The following is a 19,648-nucleotide window of genomic DNA, read 5'->3' as shown; positions in this document are numbered from 1 at the left end:
TGTAATTAATAATTACGCACATTTTTCCAGTTGCTGAAACAACAAATATATTTAGTAGAATTCATTTTGCATTACAGAAATGGTTTGAGATCCTGTATGTGTAGTTATGTAAATATAGCCATTACTGTAGAGATGGGTTTGTTTACATCTTAATACCATTATATCCTGAAGTGCCCATTGTTTTCCAACAGTGTTTTGTCTGTTGTTTTGCTAGTAAAATACAGTACTCTTTCTGATAGGTTAGGGAATAGCCTTTTATACTACTATTATTATAAAATCTGTCAGTATATAAAGTGTACCTTTATGGTTTAGATCCTTTGTTACAGATTCAGTCAAATTTGACAGGAAAGATAGTGCTCCATGCAGCCCTATTCTTTATTTTAAAATTACAAACAGCACTTTCGAATTTGATGATTCCAATTATCGGTGAATAGGGTCCATTGGGCACCGGATCGAGTACAGTGTTATGAATGGAAACCACAATGCATAAGTGATCAGAACATAATGTACATTTTCTCACTATAAAGATTTATGCATAATTTTAGATTAGATTAGTGTTTAATTATTAATGTATTAGGCTCTTAATTTGGCCAAACAACGTCTATATCAGGGATGGCCAACCTGCGGCTCTCCAGCTGTTGCAAAACTACAACTCCCAGCATGCCCAGTCTGCCTACAGCTATCAACCTACAGCAGGGCATGGTGGGAGTTGTAGTTTTACAACAGCTGGAGAGCCACAGGTTGGCCAGCCCTGGTCTATATGATTAGCTAATAATGAACTTTAGTGGTACTGGTTTCACTTGTAGCACTGTTACCAAAGCAGTCTCTGTGGTGCAATGTACACAACTTCATAGGGTAGTTCGATTTGATGTAGTGCATGTGCCACGGTTGGAAGTAGGTTTGCTAAAAACTTTTGTTCTGACGGTCCGACAAGTACAGGTGGACAGTCACAATTTCAGTTAATGGTGAGTACAAGTCAAATACATCACTTACAGAAGATTAAGACATATTGAGCTTACAGTTCTTGTCAATGTGTTCTTTTGGCATACGCAAACCACCTATTATGTGTTTTGGAGAGGTTTTGCTCCGTCTCAAATAGTACTATTCATATAAACCAGACTTTTAGAAGACTATGACAATCGTATCCTTTTTTGTCCATCTTTCCTTCCCAGAATCTAATACAAATGCCTTTACTACCGTGCAGATTGTGGTCTGCTGGGTCACAGGTCACCTGGGCCATTGTCACCTTGCCGGTATGCCCTGATTTCCCGATCCTTAAGGACACAGGGCGTACCGGTACGTCCTATGTATTTCCGATCACTGCCGCTCGGCGGGCGGTGATCGGAACCCGGTGCCTGCTCAAATCATTGAGCAGGCACCTTGGCTAAATGCAAGGGGGAGGGGGTCCTGTGACCCCCCCCCCCCGTGTAGGCGATCGCAGCAAACCGCAGGTCAATTCAGACCTGCGGTTTGCTGCGTTTCCGGGTTATTCGGGTCTCTGGGGACCCGATAACCCAGAACAGGATGTTGATCGGTAGTGTGATAATACACTACCAATTACCATCCTTAGATCCTGAGAGGTGATGGTGACCTCTCAGGATCGCTCTCATTGGTTGGCTGGGCTGAAATGCGGTTCATTCAAATCATCGCAGCGCTCCTCTCCTCCTCCTTTTCAGTCCGGAGCCCAAGCAGAGAGGAGCGCTGCGTCGTGTCTCAGAGCCAGTACCCCCCATCTGTTCAGAGCCCAGGATCCAGCCAGCACCCCATCTGTGCCCCAGCACCCCCAGCACCACCAGGTATTTAGGGAAAGGCTAGGGACAAGTTAGATTAGGCAGGGATATTTAGGGAAAGTTAGTTGAAGAAAAAAAAAAAACTGTTTTGGTTGCATCACCCTAAATTGGGTGTCTGGGGTCCACAGCACAGCTGTGTGACCCTAGACCCCCCAGGGGTGCTGCAGCTTGCCCCCCCCCACAATTTTTTTGGAGTGCAGGCATTTTTTTTTTGTGTGCGTACGCTGACTGTGGCCGGCACTCTTAGCGTCCGGCCACCGCTGATCAACTTCGGACGGTTAATCAGCGATTTTTAATTTTTAGAAAAAAAAAATTCTCATTTTTTTCACATTTTTTAGTTAGTCTTTTTTTTTGTCTGTTAGGTTTAGGGTGAGTTCGCGAACACCCATGCCCCCACACACACGCACACCAAATAAAGATTTACACGCACACACACGCAGACACACATTCCCCTATGGCCCGCCGGATGTTCTCGGCCGAGGAGGCATACGCCCAGCTTGCCTCCAAGTCCGAGAGTCCCAGTGGGGACGAGGATGACCCCACTTTCCTTTTGTTATCGGCGTCCTTCTCATCAACTAGCGATGATGATGAGCCCCCAAGGCGGCGGAGACGCTGCCAGGCGGAGCAAGGGGACCGCCATGCTAGGGACCCTGTGGCCCACCCTAGTACGAGCAGCTCTGGGGCTCGTACTAGTTTTCCTGCCCACCAGTTAAATCGAACGAAGCCCCCTGCCTGTGAACTTGTCTGGTATACCCCAGAGCGTTATGAGCCCGTGATTCCTGATTTTGTAGGCCAGATTTCCACAGTGGGCTTCACTGGATATGACTTTTTTAGTCTTTTTTTTCAGTGACCACTTTGTGACTCTAATGGTGGAGCAAACAAACCTGTACGCCCAACAGTTTGTTGCTCAACACCCGGGCTCCTTTTTGGCTAGGCCCGGTGGCTGGACTCCGGTCAGTGCAGCCGAGATGAGGACATTTTGGGGCCTCGTGCTGCATATAGGCCTAGTCAAGAAACCTAGTGTCAGACATTACTGGAGTGGGGACGTCCTCTACCAGGCCCCACTTTACAGTATGGCCATGACACGCTCCCGGTTTGAGGCCATCCCGAAATGCTTGCGTTATTCAGATAATGCAGTCTCCTCTGTCATAGATAAGTACTGCAGATAAGCACAGCACGGCCTGCGATGTGCCAGCCATGTAATACTGCTCTATTCACTTTATAATACGCACGCCCACTTTCCCCCCACTTTTTTTGGGGGGGGTAATGCGTCTTATAAAGCGAAAAATACGTTAACTTTCTCTACATGATAAATGTGATTTGCTGAAGTGAGACAACCTCCTTAAAGAGGTCCTTTCACCGATTATTACACTATGAACTAACTATACAAACATGTAGAGCGGCGCCCGGGGATCTCACTGCACTTACTGTTATCCCCGGGCGCCGCTCCGTTCTCCCGTTATGCCCTCCGGTATCTCCACTCACTAAGTTATAGTAGGCGGAGATTCCAGTTACTAAGTTATGGTAGGCGGAGTCTGCCCTTGTTCTGCTCTAGCGCTGGCCAATCGCAGCGCACAGCTCACAGCCTGGGAGGTTATTTTCTCCCAGGCTGTGAGCTCTGCAATGCGATTGGCCAGCGCTACAGCAGAACAAGGGCAGACTCCGCCTACCATAACTTAGTGAACGGAGATACCGGAGGGCATAGCAGGAGAACGGAGCAGCGCCCAGGGATAATAGTAAGTGCAGGGAGATCCCCGGGTGCCGCTCTATATGTCTGTATAGTTAGTTCATAGTGTAATAATCGGTGAAAGGTCCTCTTTAAGGACTAATGACCTCTAAGCAACAATATCTGTGTTGCAGTTGTATTATAGCACCCTACCTGATGATTATGATCAAGAAATACCTGTGTGAGGCAAACCTAAAGTATGTTATGCTGCAACCATCCAGTATCTGAGGTTGTTGATTGCGGCGAAGCCAGGTTCTTTGAGTCTCCAGAGGAAGCATCTGCTTTTCCCAGGGACTAACTGTTGCTCATCTGCAGAAATATCCGAGTAATAGTACCAAGTGATCTACCTCCTGATACTGTTGTCTACCTATGCCCTTTTTCTAGTATTCATCAGGACATAACTGATAATTGGTTGACAATAGGAAATTAATATCAGATCAGCAGGAGCCTGACATTTGGGACCCCCTCTGATCAATGGTCATATGGCCCAGTTGCATCTCAGCCACATTCAAGTCAATAGGGCTGATTTGTAATACCAATCACAGCCGCTATACAATGTACAGGGCTGTGCTTGGTAAGCACCTGGGAGGCTGCCACTCTCACCAGAGCGCTGGTGAATGCTGTAGCTTCCTGAAACAAGCAAGGATCCGAGGCCTGTGGAAAAGTCATCAATATTTTTTTCCTGGATGACATGGTTCCTGTGGTTTGGTTGGGAGATTTTAATACTCTTTTTTGACTGTTTGGCTGTTAACACTTAACATGAATGCCTCCTCCTCTCTCATTCTATTCTGCATGTTTATCGAGGAACTGGGACTGGAGGATGTGTGGCGTCACCTGCATCTAGTGTTGAGCGAACTTGTGATTTGCAAGTTCGGCGTTCGGGTTATCTAAGAATTCTATAATGGTTCTTGAGCATAGACTTCTATTATGACGGAATGCCATACCGAATGCCTCTTATTGGCTTCCGTGGTGCATGCCATCATAGAATTCTGTTATTCTCCGTGGTAACGGAATCCATTGCAGAATTCTTAGATAACTCAAACCCGAACCCAAACGCCGAACTTGCAAATCGCAAGTTCGTTCAAAACTACCTGCAGATTCCTGACACTAGGTCTTATTCTTGTTTCTCTTCCCCTCTTGGCCCTATGTCCTGTATTGATTTGTTTCTTGCTGACTGTTCTACTTTTCCTTTTGCAATCTCCACCTCTTACCTTTTTCATTCTGTCTCTTTTGGTCACTATTTATTGGGTTACTCTTCCACCTCTCCCACTATGGAGTATGAACCCCTTCTGGCTTTCTATCCTTCTTCCCATGCCTTATTTTATCATTCAATTCTCTTTTCATATGATTGTTATATGGTACAGTGCTGGGATGCCTTTAAAAATAAACTGTAATATTAAACATTTATAAGCTGCAGGCAGCTTGTAATAGATCAGGAGGAACTGAGCAGACTGATAGTTGGGAAAATAACTTTTATTAACTTTTATTTACTTAGGTTAATTTCCTTGGCTTTAAAGTCAAGGAGGCGGTTCTATCAGTGATTGACAGTCTTCCTTCACTGATACAATCACCTCCTTGACTTTAAAGCCCAAAATGAGCAGGAATATAAATGGTCAGCTGCCAGCTATACTGGGACTATCCCTCAAGTTAGCGGTCTGGCTGCTCCCCTGCAGCAAAGTCCTGAAGTTAAAGGGTGAATGCCTGAATAACGCCCTTAGGGTTAGTTCAAAGTCATACCAGTTAGTTGGCACAGTGGGTCCATACTCACTGATCCGTAACATCTCTTAGAGGGAATGGACCTGAATTCCAGGATCCTATTGTGAGAAACATGTGGAAGCCAACCAAAATGTTGGTCCAAAGTTAAGCAATTTAAAGTCAATGCTACTAAATACTAACCATGTGTGTAAACTTTTGCGCCACTGAGAATGTGATGAAAGAAATAAAAGCTAAAATATCATTGTCTCTAGTATTATTTGGACATTTTACATTCTAATAGAGTACTGGCCCTAACTAGACTCAGAGAGGGAATGTAAATGAGGATTAAATGTCAGGAGTTGTGAAAAAATTATGTTTTTTTTCTTTTAATTGTCATAATTTTTACTAGAAATTTTCTCTATATATATAAATAACCTATAGAAAAAATGCAATTTCTCCATCCATAAGTAGTATGGAAGAAAATATATAATCAACAAAAATAATCCTCCTTCCTATGACAACGTTAAAAGTTCTATGGAGATAACTTTTAACAGAAGACCATAAAATGTGTGTGTGCAGTTCCAAAAGTTATGATAAATGTCCAAAGTAGTTTGTTGAAAAAATGAGTTTTAGTGAATGTGTCCTAGGTGTATACACAGGCTCGGACTGGCCCTCAGGGGTACAGGGGAATCCCCCGGTGGGTCCCTGAGAAAAGATGGGCCCCTAGTCTCCCACCCCCTGCACAAGTGGCACATAACACATTAGATTTAGTGTACTACATACATTTATTCAATGTTCAGCACCTCAACCAGCTTATGTTCATATAAAAAACTTGTTAGATTATTTATTATATTTGAATGTATCTGTACGTTGGGCCCCCAAAATAAATTTTACTGGTGGGCCCTAGGTACCCCAGTCCGACACTGTATATGTGTATATATGTATATATACACATACACACAGTCATCAAATATGGTATGTTTGCTTTTTCATGTAAACAAAATAAAGTACATATTGCAATTTTTTTTCTGTTTCAGTTCAACGGAGGATCAGTTCCGATGGCAAACACAAGGTGAAAAACAATATTATTTACATTTTGCATTTTTATGCTTTGTATTCAATCCAATGCTGTTGATATTCTTCCATAAACCAAAGTACCCTTAACCCCTTCAGTACCACCCCACTTTTCACCTTAAATCCCAGGCCAATTTTTGCAAATGACATGTTTCACTTTATGTGGTAATAACTTTGGAACGGTTTTTCTTACCCAAGCTATTCTAAGATTGTTTTCTCGTGACACATTGTTCTTCATGTTAGTGATAAATTTGAGTCTATATGTTTTACCTTTATTTATAAAAAAATATATAAATCCTAAAATTAGAGAAAATTTTGAAAAATTCTATATTTTCTAAATATGAATTTCTCTGATTTTATGGCAGATAGGGATACCTCACAAAATAGTTATTACTTTACATTTTCCATATGTCTACTTTATGTTGGCATCATTTTGTAAATGTCATTTAATTTTTTTAGGACGTTAGAAGGCTTAGAATTTTTGAAGCAATTTTTCAAATTTCCAACAAAATTTCCAAAACCATTTTTTTAAGCAATTCAGTTATAAAGTGATTTTGAGGGGGTTATGTAATAGAAACCACCGATAAATGACCCCATTTTAGAAACTATTCAAAACTGATCTTACATATTTTTGGGTCGATTTTTTTAGATTTCATGGTTAATTTTTTGCAGGATGAGGTGACGTTTTCATTGGTACCATTTTGGGATATATATGACTTTTTGATCACTCAATGTGCATTTTGTAAGGCAAAGTGACAAAAAATTACTGTTCTGGCATCGTCTTTATTTATTTTATTTTTACAGCTTTCACCTGACAGAGTATATCATGTGATATTTTTATAGAGCAGGTTGTTACGGATGCGGCGATCCCTAATATATCTATTATTTTTATTTTTGTTAAGTTTTACACAGTGAAAGCATTTTTGAATAGCATAAAATCTTGTTTTTGTGTTGCCATGTTCTGAGAGCCATATTTTTATTTCTGGCAATTGTCTTAGGTAGGGTCTCTTTTTTTGTGGGATGAGATGACTGTTTGATTGGTGCCATTTTGGGGTACATATGACTTTTTGATCACTTGGTATTACACTTTTTGTGAAACAAGGTGACAAAAAAGTTTTTTTTTATCATTTTTTCTGAGAGACAAATTTTTTGTATTTTGGGTGATTGTCTTAGGTAGAGTCTCATTTTTTGCAGGATGAGATGACAATTTGATTAGTAGCATTTTGGGGTACATACACCTTTTTGATCACTTGGTATTACACTTTTTGTGAGGCATGGTGACCAGAAAATGGCTGTTTTGGCACTATGTTTATATATTTTTTTTTTACGGCGTTCACCTGACGGGGTGGATCATGTGATATTTTTATTTAGACAATCGATACAGACGCAGTGATACCTAAAATGTCTACTTTTCTTTTGTTTTCTATTTTTTACAACTTAATTATGGGGAAAAAAGTTGCTTATTTTTTACTTGGAACATTTATTTTTTCATTAAATGAAACTTTTTAAACTTTTATTTTTCAACTTTTGGGGGTCTGATCCCCCGTACAATGCTTTACAATACATCTGTATTGTAATGCATTGGCTGTAAGTGTATTACACAGTGTAATACACTTACAGCCTGCTTGCCTGTGAGACCCAGGGGGATGGGTCTCACAGGTGTACATGGAAGGCAGCTCAATGCCTATGGAAGGCATCGGTCTGCCTTCCCAGCCAATGGGTCCCCGTCACCGCAGCGCGGGGACCTGATGGGCACAGGGATCCGACATGGATATTGCACATTAATGTGCCGGCATCTGTGTTTTTACCAATACAGCAGGGGCCCGGTTTAAAGCTTCTCCCACCCAACTAGTTACATAGACAGTCCCTATGACTGCCCCTATTGGTGCCCTGACATGGCCATGAACATAACATCACAGGAAATAAGATAGCTGCATGGACATGGTCATGTGACAATAGCTTAGAACAGACAATTGGATCAATAAAGGTAAAAGAAATACATTGCAAAATTACAGCTACCTTCATAAATGATTATAGGATATTGATGCAAACCTCCTTCCCTTCCACGGGATATGCCATAAATATCCGGTAAGTACAGGTCCCACCACTGGATCCTTCTCCTTTTTGCAGAATGAGGCCCCATCACACTTAGCTAGGAATGGAATGGTGGCTGTGCATATTTGCTTCAGGAGCACTACCAAAAATAGCTGCGTTCTTACTTGTGTTATTGAAGTAAATGAAGAGAGTTGTGAATGAAGAGATGTGCTGCCACCTCTTTGTTCCCAGCTGGGCAAAATTGGGCTTTGTTTTAAAGATAAGAGCCCAGAAATGGGATCAACACCCGTCAGACATTTATGACATATTCTGTGGATATACCATGAATGTCCTAGTTGGGAATACCCCTTTAATATCAAAAAAATTCAGAACAAGTTTTAGCACGTTATCACTCTAGCACAACAGCAGGCATTGGGAATTGGGAAAGGAGTGAGAATGATGGAGCAAAAGTATGCTTATATGATGTGGTGTTACTGTGTATCAGCGGTTTTATTGATTGAACATTTTATTGTAATCACAGCCGAATATACCTATAGGTAGGGCTGGACAATTAACCAAAACCGAAATTCAGCCCTAATACCCATCATAATCTTGCCAATGTTGGTTATTTTGGTTAGGTTGCAACCAGAACCATTCTACCTTCCCTCATTACAAGTACTGGAGTATATTCAAACTCTGCTTCTATCACGTCTGAGATGGCTGGAAACAGACGTGCGGCACAGATGGGAGGGAAGAGGAGTACCCTTCCAATAGGGAGAGGGAGGAATGGTGACCCCTAGCTCGCCTGGCACTGGCACCTGGCTGCCCTGACATACCTAGACGGGCTGCTAACCCGTACGCTGATCACGTGCCACGTCCCTGGGTTACCCTAAAATAAGCCCTAGTTAGTGAGTAGGGCGATGGGAGCACTAGTCTTCACCACTGACACCTAGGGTAACAACAGGGAAAGGACAAATAACACAAACAGCAGCAGCAGTTAACTGCCGCTGATCGCAGCTTCCTGTCATATAGGCTGGGCACCGCCTCCTGTATTTGTATTAGACGTTAACTTTCATTATTAGACATTAACTTTCATTGGTGGCGCAGTGCGCCCGCCCTTCCTCCTCCCGTCTTTCCTCATAGGCAGTGCAGCACAGGGGGAGCGAGAAAGTGACTCCTCCCCTGTGCTGCTGAGGGAACATGGCGCGCTGACAGCAGCACGCTAATGTTCTGTGATAGTGCGCTGGATGCATTATCGGCATTATCGGCAAGGTTAGATGCCGATAACTTTAAAAATCAGGAATATCGGCCAATAATATCGGTAACTCCGATAATTGGTCGTTCCCTAGTGAGAAGCATTATTTCTTCCAGTCTCAATACTCAAAACTTTCTTGTAATGCAGCGACCCAATCTGTTTACTGTAGTGGCAGTTGTGAAGAGTACTTGGAAGAGTTCATCAATTTGGGGGTTGAGGCTCACCTACTCCGTACTTCATGTCTCCTCATGAACTCCATTCCTACAGAGATTCAGCTGAAGATCTTATCATCTGTATTCAGGATCATAATCCCTGACAAGCAGAGCAGAGAGGATGAGGTAGCTCTTTAGCTCAGTGTTGTGAAGAGTACTTGGAAGAGTTCATCAATTTGGGGGTTGAGGCTTTTCCTGACGTGTATCCTCAGGACAACCCAGTCTCCCGGTTCCGAAGAGTAGCTCCCTTCAAGACTATTGGGATCTGGAATAGATGCAAACACCTGTTTATGTACCTTATTTAATTGTGCCTGTAGGGCCTGCACATACTTTAACAAGGGATTGTGTTTCATGGTCAATATTTGTGGGAAATACAGGCCAGTATAAGGGGCAGACCAAAAGAGGATTTCCTAAGGGGGCAATCCAGTTTTTCTACATGGAGTGTACCTGGTTGAGAACAGGGCTACATGTAAACAGTCAAGCTGTCAACCCAATTCTTCCCCGTCTCCTCCATGGCTTTTTGAATTTTAAATTTAAAGGGGTTCTCCAGGAATTAAAAAAATGAAAATACTTAAATGTTACTTTGTTATACACATATTCCCAAATACCTTTCATTAGTTATAATGGCTCGTTTTGTCAGGGGAGCACTTATCAGGGGAAACAAAATGGCTGCTGTCTTACCAGTACACAGAAAACCTGTCCTAATCACACAGCAGGACGCTGAGGTAAAGAGCTGCCTCATCCTCCTCTCCTACATGTCAGGGATTATGATGCTGAATAGAGATAATAAGATCTTCAGCTGAATCTCTCTGGGAATGGAGCTCATGAGGAGTCTTGAATTACAGAGAGGACGGACAGGACAGACTGTGGTAATGTGGGGCTCTGGGAATGGAGACTGCATACAAGATCTGCTGCTCATTATCCACATCCTCACCTCTAGGGATAAGCAAACTTCTGTTTTCAAGTTTGGCGTACAAGATTCAGGTTATCTAAGAATTCTGTTATGGATTCCACTACCATGGACCATAACTTAGCGGAATCCATAATGGAATTCTTAGATATCCCAAACCTAACCTTGTACGCCGAACTTGAAAGCAGAAATTCGCTCAACACTACTCACCTACTCCGTACTTCATGTCTCCTCATGAACTCCATTCCTACAGAGATTCAGCTGAAGATCTTATCATCTGTATTCAGGATCATAATCCCTGACAAGCAGAGCAGAGAGGATGAGGCAGCTCTTTAGCTCAGTGTTGTGAAGTAACTTGTCCTCAAGTGTGATTAGGACAAGTTCTGTGTGTACTAATAGGACGGCAGACACTTTATTTCTTCTGATGATCGCTCCCCAGACAAAACAACCCATTATAACTAATGAAAGGTATTTGGAAATGTTTTTATAATAAAGCAATATTTAAGTTTTTTCATTTTCTTCATTCCTGGAGAACCCCTTTAAGTGTGCCATTCCTTGCTACATTTCCTGAGCTTTGTGGGTGGCATGAAACATGGAATGCTTGTTGGATACCTGTGAAGTGTGTACCCCGGTCACTTTCTATTACTTCTAGGACCCTATATCTGCACACTACTTCCTTGAACTGTTTCTGAGTGGTGGCTTTTAAAGTACAGGGTGGGCCATTTATATGGATACACCTTAATAAAATGGGAATGGTTGGTGATATTAACTTCCTGTTTGTGGCACATTAGTATATGTGAGGGGGGAAACTTTTTAAGATGGGTGGTGACCATGGTGGCCATTTTGAAGTCGGCCATTTTGAATCCAACTTTTGTTTTTTCAATAGGAAGAGGGTCATGTGACACATCAAACTTATTGGGAATTTCACAAGAAAAACAATGGTGTGCTTGGTTTTAACGTAACTGTATTCTTTCATGAGTTATTTAGAAGTTTCTGACCACTTATAAAATGTGTTCAATGTGCTGCCCATTGTGTTGTATTGTCAATGCAACCCTCTTCTCCCACTCTTCACACACTGATAGCAACGTCGCAGGAGAAATGCTAGCACAGGCTTCCAGTATCCGTAGTTTCAGGTGCTGCACATCTCGTATCTTCATAGCATAGACAATTGCCTTCAGATGACCCCAAAGATAAAAGTCTAAGGGGGTCAGATCGGGAGACCTTGGGGGCCATTCAACTGACCCACGACGACCAATCCACTTTCCAGGAAACTGTTCATCTAGGAATGCTCGGACCTGACACCCATAATGTGGTGGTGCACCATCTTGCTGGAAAAACTCAGGGAACGTGCCAACTTCAGTGCATAAAGAGGGAAACACATCATCATGTAGCAATTTCGCATATCCAGTGGCCTTGAGGTTTCCATTGATGAAGAATGGCCCCACTATCTTTGTACCCCATACACCACACCATACCATCAATTTTTTTGTTCCAACAGTCTTGGAGGGATCTATCCAATGTGGGTTAGTGTCAGACCAATAGCGGTGGTTTTGTTTGTTAACTTCACCATTCACATAAAAGTTTGCCTCATCACTGAACAAAATCTTCTGCGTAAACTGAGGGTCCTGTTCCAATTTTTGTTTTGCCCATTCTGCAAATTCAGTGGGCCGATCTGGGTCATCCTCGTTGAGATGCTGCAGTAGCTGGAGTTTGTAAGGGTGCCATTTGTGAGTAGCTAATATCCGCCGAAGGGATGTTCGACTAATGCCACTCTCCAGTGACATGCGGCGAGTGGTACGCTGTGGGCTCTTGCTGAATGAAGCTAGGACAGCCACTGATGTTTCTTCATTAGAGACAGATTTCATGCGTCCACATTTTGGCAAATCCAACACTGAACCAGTTTCACGAAACTTAGCAAGCAGTTTGCTAACTGTAGCATGGGAGATGGGTGGTCTCGTAGGGTGTCTTGCATTGAAATATGCTGCAATGACCCGGTTACTGCGTTCACCAGACATCAACACAATTTCTATCCGCTCCTCACGTGTTAACCTCGGCGACATGTCAATGGCTGTAAACAAAGAGAAACTTGTAAATAGCTCATGAAAGAATAAAGTTACGTTAAAACCAAGCACACCATTGTTTTTCGTGTGAAATTCCCAATAAGTTTGATGTGTCACATGACCCTCTTCCTATTGAAAAAACAAAAGTTGGATTCAAAATGGCCGACTTCAAAATGGCCGCCATGGTCACCACCCATCTTGAAAAGTTTCCCCCCTCACATATACTAATGTGCCACAAACAGGAAGTTAATATCACCAACCATTCCCATTTTATTAAGGTGTATCCATATAAATGGCCCACCCTGTAGTATGTCTTACCGGCCAGGCTTCAGGCTATCCAGAGAACAAGCCTACTTAGACCAAGACATACTCGTAATTACCTACCTTAGGTAGCTGTATGTAGTCCACCTGCAGTCTCTGAAACGGGTAATTTGGTCTCGTGGTGCTCTTCCTGGGAACTCGGGTAGGCTTACCAGTGTTATGCCTTGCACATGTAAGGCATCCCTGTACAAATTTTTCTCAGCCGCATTCTGAAACCCTGGGGCAAACTAGTTCTGTAAAACTATGGCCCTTGAAGTTATGGACCACTGACAGAGACAGGACAGCCATCATGGAAAACAAACAACAGGGCAAACAGACCTTAGTGTGTATACGCCAGAACCCTCCTTCTCATTTTATGGCACCTCCCTCCATCCACACCTTTTTCCCCTTGTGAGGGGATGTCCGGTTCTGCAGGGTCCTTAGCAGTTCTACCTCTACTGCAGGCATGGACGATGGGGCAGCCGCCATCAAGGGGAGTAACACTGCCTTTCTGGCCACCTGATCTGACAATGTATTCATCAGAGTTTCAGTGAGTCTGCTCTTTGGTGTGTGCTGACAACTTCACCACGGCTACCTTTTTATGTAATTTAAGTCCAATAGCTGTCGTACAGCCTCAGCATTCTATATAGGCTTACCTACAGAGCTCAAGAAACTGCCGCTCTGCCAAATGGCTCCAAAGTCATGTGCTACACCAAATGCATACCTTGAGTCCATATGGATGTTCACCTCTTTTCCCTTACTCAGATTACACGTTGCAGTGATTGCCTTCATCTCCACCTCTTGTGTCAAGCAACTAGAAGGGAGTGGTTTCTGTATCACTGCTTCACCATTTTGGACTACAGCATACCCGGTGACGAATCTTCCTTAGTCCTTGTCCCATGATCTCGAGCCATCTACAGAATACTCAGCAGAAGGATTATTGAGTGGTACACCAGTAAAATTTGCCAACCAACTTATTTCCATACCTATCAATGCTTTGACAATCATATTTGTGTGTCATTTTAAGTGATTATACTTCACTGACTAATTGGAAAATTAGGGGCTGGATTTCATCTTGTTCTCCACTTTCTCCATGCCCTCCCCCCTTTTCCAAATCTACCACCAGCAAGGTAGTTGCAACACTAGATTGGAGGGTAAGAGAAGTGAAACCTCATGGTGACACTGCATGGGGCTTTTTAACAAGTTCTGCTGCAGACACAACTGTTCATACATAAATGGAGATCCAATGATTACAGGGTCCAGAACCACTGAGTAATACTCCAACAGTCTATGCCTGCCTCCATGGTCTTGGGTGAGGAATACTAGCTTGCCCTGCTTGTTCATGGCAAAATATCACAAAAGTCAGGGATGCCTAGTTCAAGGGGCAACAATCAATGCACATTTGATGTTATAAAAGGCATCTATCGCCTCTGCAATTGTGTTGGTTCAACTTGAGACTTGCAAACAATGGGCCCTTGTACTAGAAGCACAAGATCCAGAGGCGACAATACTTTTTTTTTGTCCACCTCAAGAAAAGAACTGTAGTGGATCCCCGCAGCTCCCAAGTATCCAGGACCCCCTCAGTGAACAGGGAGGAGGAGGTTAGCTGCTCCCTCCCCTCTTTCATCTAAGTTAATCCCTCTTGGTTGGGCTTTTGGGACCTTTCTCTACTAGCCAATTTTCTATTTGGGAAGAAAGGGATGCAGATGAGCTCTTAAGAAGCTCTGCCTCTAATACCACCAGATGTAAGGCAGCTATCCTATAAGTCAATCTTTGACCCTTTTAAATAGGCCTTGAGACATGACTCTGATATTACATAGGCCAGCACCTTATCTGCAGACATTTGTTTCAGGGTGATTGCCCCTCAAGCCGATTAAGGCGCTCTTTCTCCAAGGAGAGATAATACCCACATGTAGCCTAACACACACAAGTTCCTTGAACACGTAACAAATAGGGATGAGCGAATCAACTTATATAAAAACACATAAAACACACTTGATTATAAACTCTCTCCACACACTCAGTGACTTGCTATCAACCATTCACATTCGGCATTGGCTACAAACTTCACACACTCAAACAATCAATTTATGACTGCAACACTTCAGCTACACATTCCATTATCTCTTTTCAGGGTCATGAGGTCACTCCACTTACAGCTACTTGCCCCCGCTGTCTCCCTTCATACAAGTACCCAGCATTCCTGTAACTCAACAATCCATTCACACACAGATATTCAGGGAGAAAGAAACATATTAAAAACACAATTTCTGGCTAATTATGGACTTTCTTCGTATCTTCTCTCCTACAAACAGAAATGTATAACAGATACAAATCAAATTATTCAAGACAAAATCTTAAAAAATGCATATAACAGGATAAACAAAATTATAGCACCAACCCCTGTTTTCATGGCAAACAGGTAGCAAGCCTTCATCCAGACACAAGGCTCCCAGATCCTAACACAGAGACATGGCTTCTGAGCCCAGCTGCTTATTTAAGGACAGCCAGGTGCTGCCAAAACCCGGAATGGCATTTAAAATCCTTACTTGGCTGTAAATCAGCCCAGCAGTACATGCTGGTAGGAAAATACCTGTTTTCCCAGACCAAACCTCTCACTGTGTCACATACCCCCCTTTGTTCAACCCTGAGGGGGTAAACACACGCCAGACAGTGTACCCGGGACAGGGCATCTGTGTAACTGGCCTGCCCTGTGTTCTACCGAAAACTTAAAGCTTTGTAGGGAGAGAAACCATTGGGTGACCCGTGCATTTCTGTCCTTGGCCTGGCTCATCCACTTGAGAGGGGAGTGGTCAGTTACCAGGCGGAATTTTCTCCCCGATAAATAATATTAGCGGAGAGATTCTAGTGCCCACTTGATAGCCATGCACTCTCTCTCCACTATAACGGGTCTCGGCTAGGGTGAGCTTACGGCTGAAGACGACAACAGGATGCTCCTCTCCGTTGACCTCATGAGACAGTACAGCACCGAGGCCTACTTCAGAGGCATCGATCTGTACTAAAAAATCCTTTTTGAAGTCGGGCGTCACCAAAACAGGGGACCCGCACAGGACCTGCAAAGTGGAGAAAGCCTCTTCCGCCCGATCATCCCAGCGAACCATCATTGACTTGTGTCCCTTCAAGAGTTCCGTCAAGTGCGTGGCTAGGGTAGCAAAGTGGGGAACATACCTTATGTAATGGCCCACCATTTCCAGGAATTACTTTATTTGCCTAGTGGAGACAGGTCGGAGCCAATTCCGTATCACCTCTATTTTGTTCACTTGGGGTTTGATGACTCCGCGCCCAATGACATACCCCAGGTACTTAGTCTCTTCTAACCCTATCGCACATTTTTGGGGGTTAGCGGTTAGGCCAGCTTTCCGAAGGGAGTCCACTACAGCCTGCACTTTGGGTAGGTGACTTTCCCAGTCGGTACTGTGGATGACAATATCGTCCAGGTAAGCCGAAGCGTACCGACGATGTGGATAAGGCACAATGTCCATTAGTGGCGGGGGCGCCATGCAGACCAAAGGATAAGACCTTATATTGATACATCAGGTGTTATGAAGGCAGTTTTCTCTTTGGCAGCCTCCATTAAGGGCACCTGCCAGTACCATTTCGTGAGATCCAAAATAGAAAAATACTGGGCTTATCCTAACCTCGCAATGAGCTCATCCACCCGTGCATGAGACACGCATTGAATTTCGAAACCTCGTTAAGTTTTCGAAAGTCGTTACAAAACCGCAATGCCCCGTCTGGCTTGGGTATCAATACTATAGGACTGGCCCACTCACTTTTTGACTCCTCAATGAGGTCTAGCTGCAACATTAGCTGCACCTCCTCCGACATGGCTGGTCGCCGAGCCTCGGGCACCCGGTATGGTTTTAATCAGACTTTTGCCTGAGGCTCAGTGACAATGTTATGGTGGATTATTGAAGTGCCGCCAAGGAGGTCCGAGAACACATCCGTGTTCTGACTAACGAACTCCTTGGCCTCCTGAGTATGTTTAGAGGAGAGGCTGTCAGCAATTTTTACTGTGGCAGCCACCTGGTTTGCACACGGGTGTATGTCATTTATCAAACCTGCTAGATTTAAACCTGTGTCATGTGACAAAATGGAGGCTGTTTTGAAGGCCCTCATGGAGGCTATTCTGCAGCAACCAGAGACCAACCTGCAGCAACGCAAGGCTAATAAGCAGCAGCAAGAGACCAACTGGTTGCTGCTACAACATGTGATGGCTTTGAAAACAGCAGGAGCAACCCCAAGCGTCCACGATGCCTGGAAAGCAGTTTGTGCGGCGATCCCTAAGATGACACCCACAGATGACATTGAAAAACCTGGCGATGTATGAGAAAGTGGCCACCAGGGAAAGGCTGCCCCCGGATCAGTGGGCTGAGGTCGTTGCTCCTTTCCTTTCATCAGAGTCTCAGCGGGTGTACTTCGATTTGCCGGACGATCAATCGGCTGACTACCCAAAGGTAAAGGGGGAGATTTGGGCAAGACTGGGGGTGAATGTGCTGGTCCGGGCCCAGCGGGTGCATCAGTGGGAGTTCAACCCGGCTGAGCCCGCGAGACCCCAGTATTATAACCTGCTCAACCTGTTGCAAAAGTGGCTACAACCTGAAGTGCTCATCCCCACTGCTATGCTGGACCGGTTGCTAGCAGACAGGTTCTCCAGCAATGGATTTGTCAGGTCTCTCAAGGTAATGCGCTGGAGAGGGTCGACCTGGTGGATCGCTATAAGGCTACCCGGAACTTACAGGGGGGTTCTTTTGGGAGGGGGGCACTCAAATCCTGTGTCCCTCCGCCCCGGACCTGGCGACTGGTGCCCACCAAACCTGTCCGGGATGAGGCCCCTGTGGACCCCACTCCAATGGTCTGCTGGCGGTGTCGGGAGCCTGGCCATGTTCAAGCGGACTGTCCACAGCAGGGGGAACCCATGGACACAAACTATGGCTTCCGTCAATCATTGTATGCCAGGAAACTGTGTGCCGTGGGTGCTCCGGAATCTCTGAACCACCTGTGCCAGGTGGAGGTGGGAGACACTCCACCGGAGGCTGTGTTAGACAGTGAGTCTGGTGACCCTAGTAAGGGCTTCCCTGGTACGCTCCGCTGAATATACTGTCCGTAAAGTAGGGGTCATGTGTATACATGGGGACTTAAAGACTACCCTACTGCTTTGGTGTCTCTGTCCACAGTTTCCGGCAGGTGGACCCACGAGGTGGCTGTCGCCATCAACCTCCACTATGAACTTATAATAGGGAGAGACTTCCCGGGCTTCCTGGCACTGTGGCTGGCTACGAGTGTGACCGATACCCATGTGACAGTAGTAACCCTAGAGGAGTGGCCCAGCTCAGGGGGTAGACCAGAACTCTGGGAACCTGAGTCCGAAGGGCCAGCGGTAGGGGTGACCACCACTTCGGTGGAAGAGGGAAAAGCAACCCCGCTAAGTGTAATGGTGGGAGACATGGAGGACTTGCTGCCGGACCTGAACTGGCGGACCTCAATATCTCCGGAGATAATTTTGGTACTGCACAACACCGGGATCCAACCTTATCCCGAGCATGGGAAAATGTACTAATAATAGATGGTGAACCACAACAACCAGAGGCAGAGTCGGTGTTCCCCCATTTTGTGGTTCATCAGGATATGGTGTATCGGGTAAATCAGCTGCTGGTGCCCCAAGCTTATCGCAAACTCTTGTTAGAGTTAGCCCACCAGCATGTTCTCGGGGGTCATCTGGGAATGCAGAAAACACAGATCCGAATACTACAAGGGTTTTACTGGCCCATTGTGTTTAAAGAGGTAGACGAGTTCTGTAGGTCTTGCCCGTCCTGTCAGGAAACTAGCCCCCAGCACCTTTGTACCTCTCCGGATCATCGAGGTACCGTTTGAGCGAATCGCTATGAACATAGTAGGCCCAGTACCGAAGTCCGCTAGGGGACATCAACACATCCTGGTTGTCCTTGATTACGCCACTCGGTACCCGGAGGCAGTGCCACTGCGACATGCATCGGCGAGACTTATAGCTAAAGAGCTAATGGAAATGTTCTCCTGAGTGGGGTTACCTAAAGAGGTCCTGACTGACCAGGGGGACCCCTCTTACGTCCAAGGTCATGAGGGAACTCTGTAAGTTTCTGCATATTAAACAGTTACGGACGTCTGTGTACCATCCACAAACGGACGGACTGGTTGAAAGGTTTAACAAAACTCTAAAAACCATGTAAAAAAGGGTGGTGTCCAAAGATGCAAAGGATTGGGACCTTTTTCTGCCCTATCATGTTCGCAGTGCGAGAGGTGCCCCAGGCCTCTACTGGTTTCTCGCCCTTCGAATTTCTATATGGCAGATATCCTCGTGGTTTGTTGTACGTAGCCAAAGAGGCGTGGGAACAACAACAACCCACTCCGCATAAAAGCATCCTTGAATATGTTACCAAGATGCAACAGAGGATAGAGACCGTTTTGCCTCTTGTCAGAGAGCATATGGAGGCCGCTCAGCGAGCCCAGAGTCAGATCTATAATCGGCAGGCCCGGATCTTTGACCCGGGTGATCGGATTTTGGTTCTGGTGCCGACCGTGGACAGTAAGTTCC

The 19,648-nt window shown here is 44.6% G+C and overlaps 1 protein-coding gene across 1 annotated transcript in view; it reads left to right on the top strand.

The window, feature by feature from the left end:
• CTNND2 (catenin delta 2) overlaps nucleotides 1–19,648 on the top strand; it is a 1,763,242-nt gene that overhangs the window by 7,024 nt on the left and 1,736,570 nt on the right. The window contains 1 exon segment of the mRNA XM_040431740.1: nucleotides 6,249–6,283. Coding sequence (XP_040287674.1) covers nucleotides 6,249–6,283 — 35 coding nt within the window.

Source organism: Bufo bufo, chromosome 5 (assembly GCF_905171765.1).
Source record: "Bufo bufo chromosome 5, aBufBuf1.1, whole genome shotgun sequence".
NCBI lineage: Eukaryota > Metazoa > Chordata > Amphibia > Anura > Bufonidae > Bufo > Bufo bufo.
This window is presented reverse-complemented; position numbering and strand designations above follow the sequence as displayed.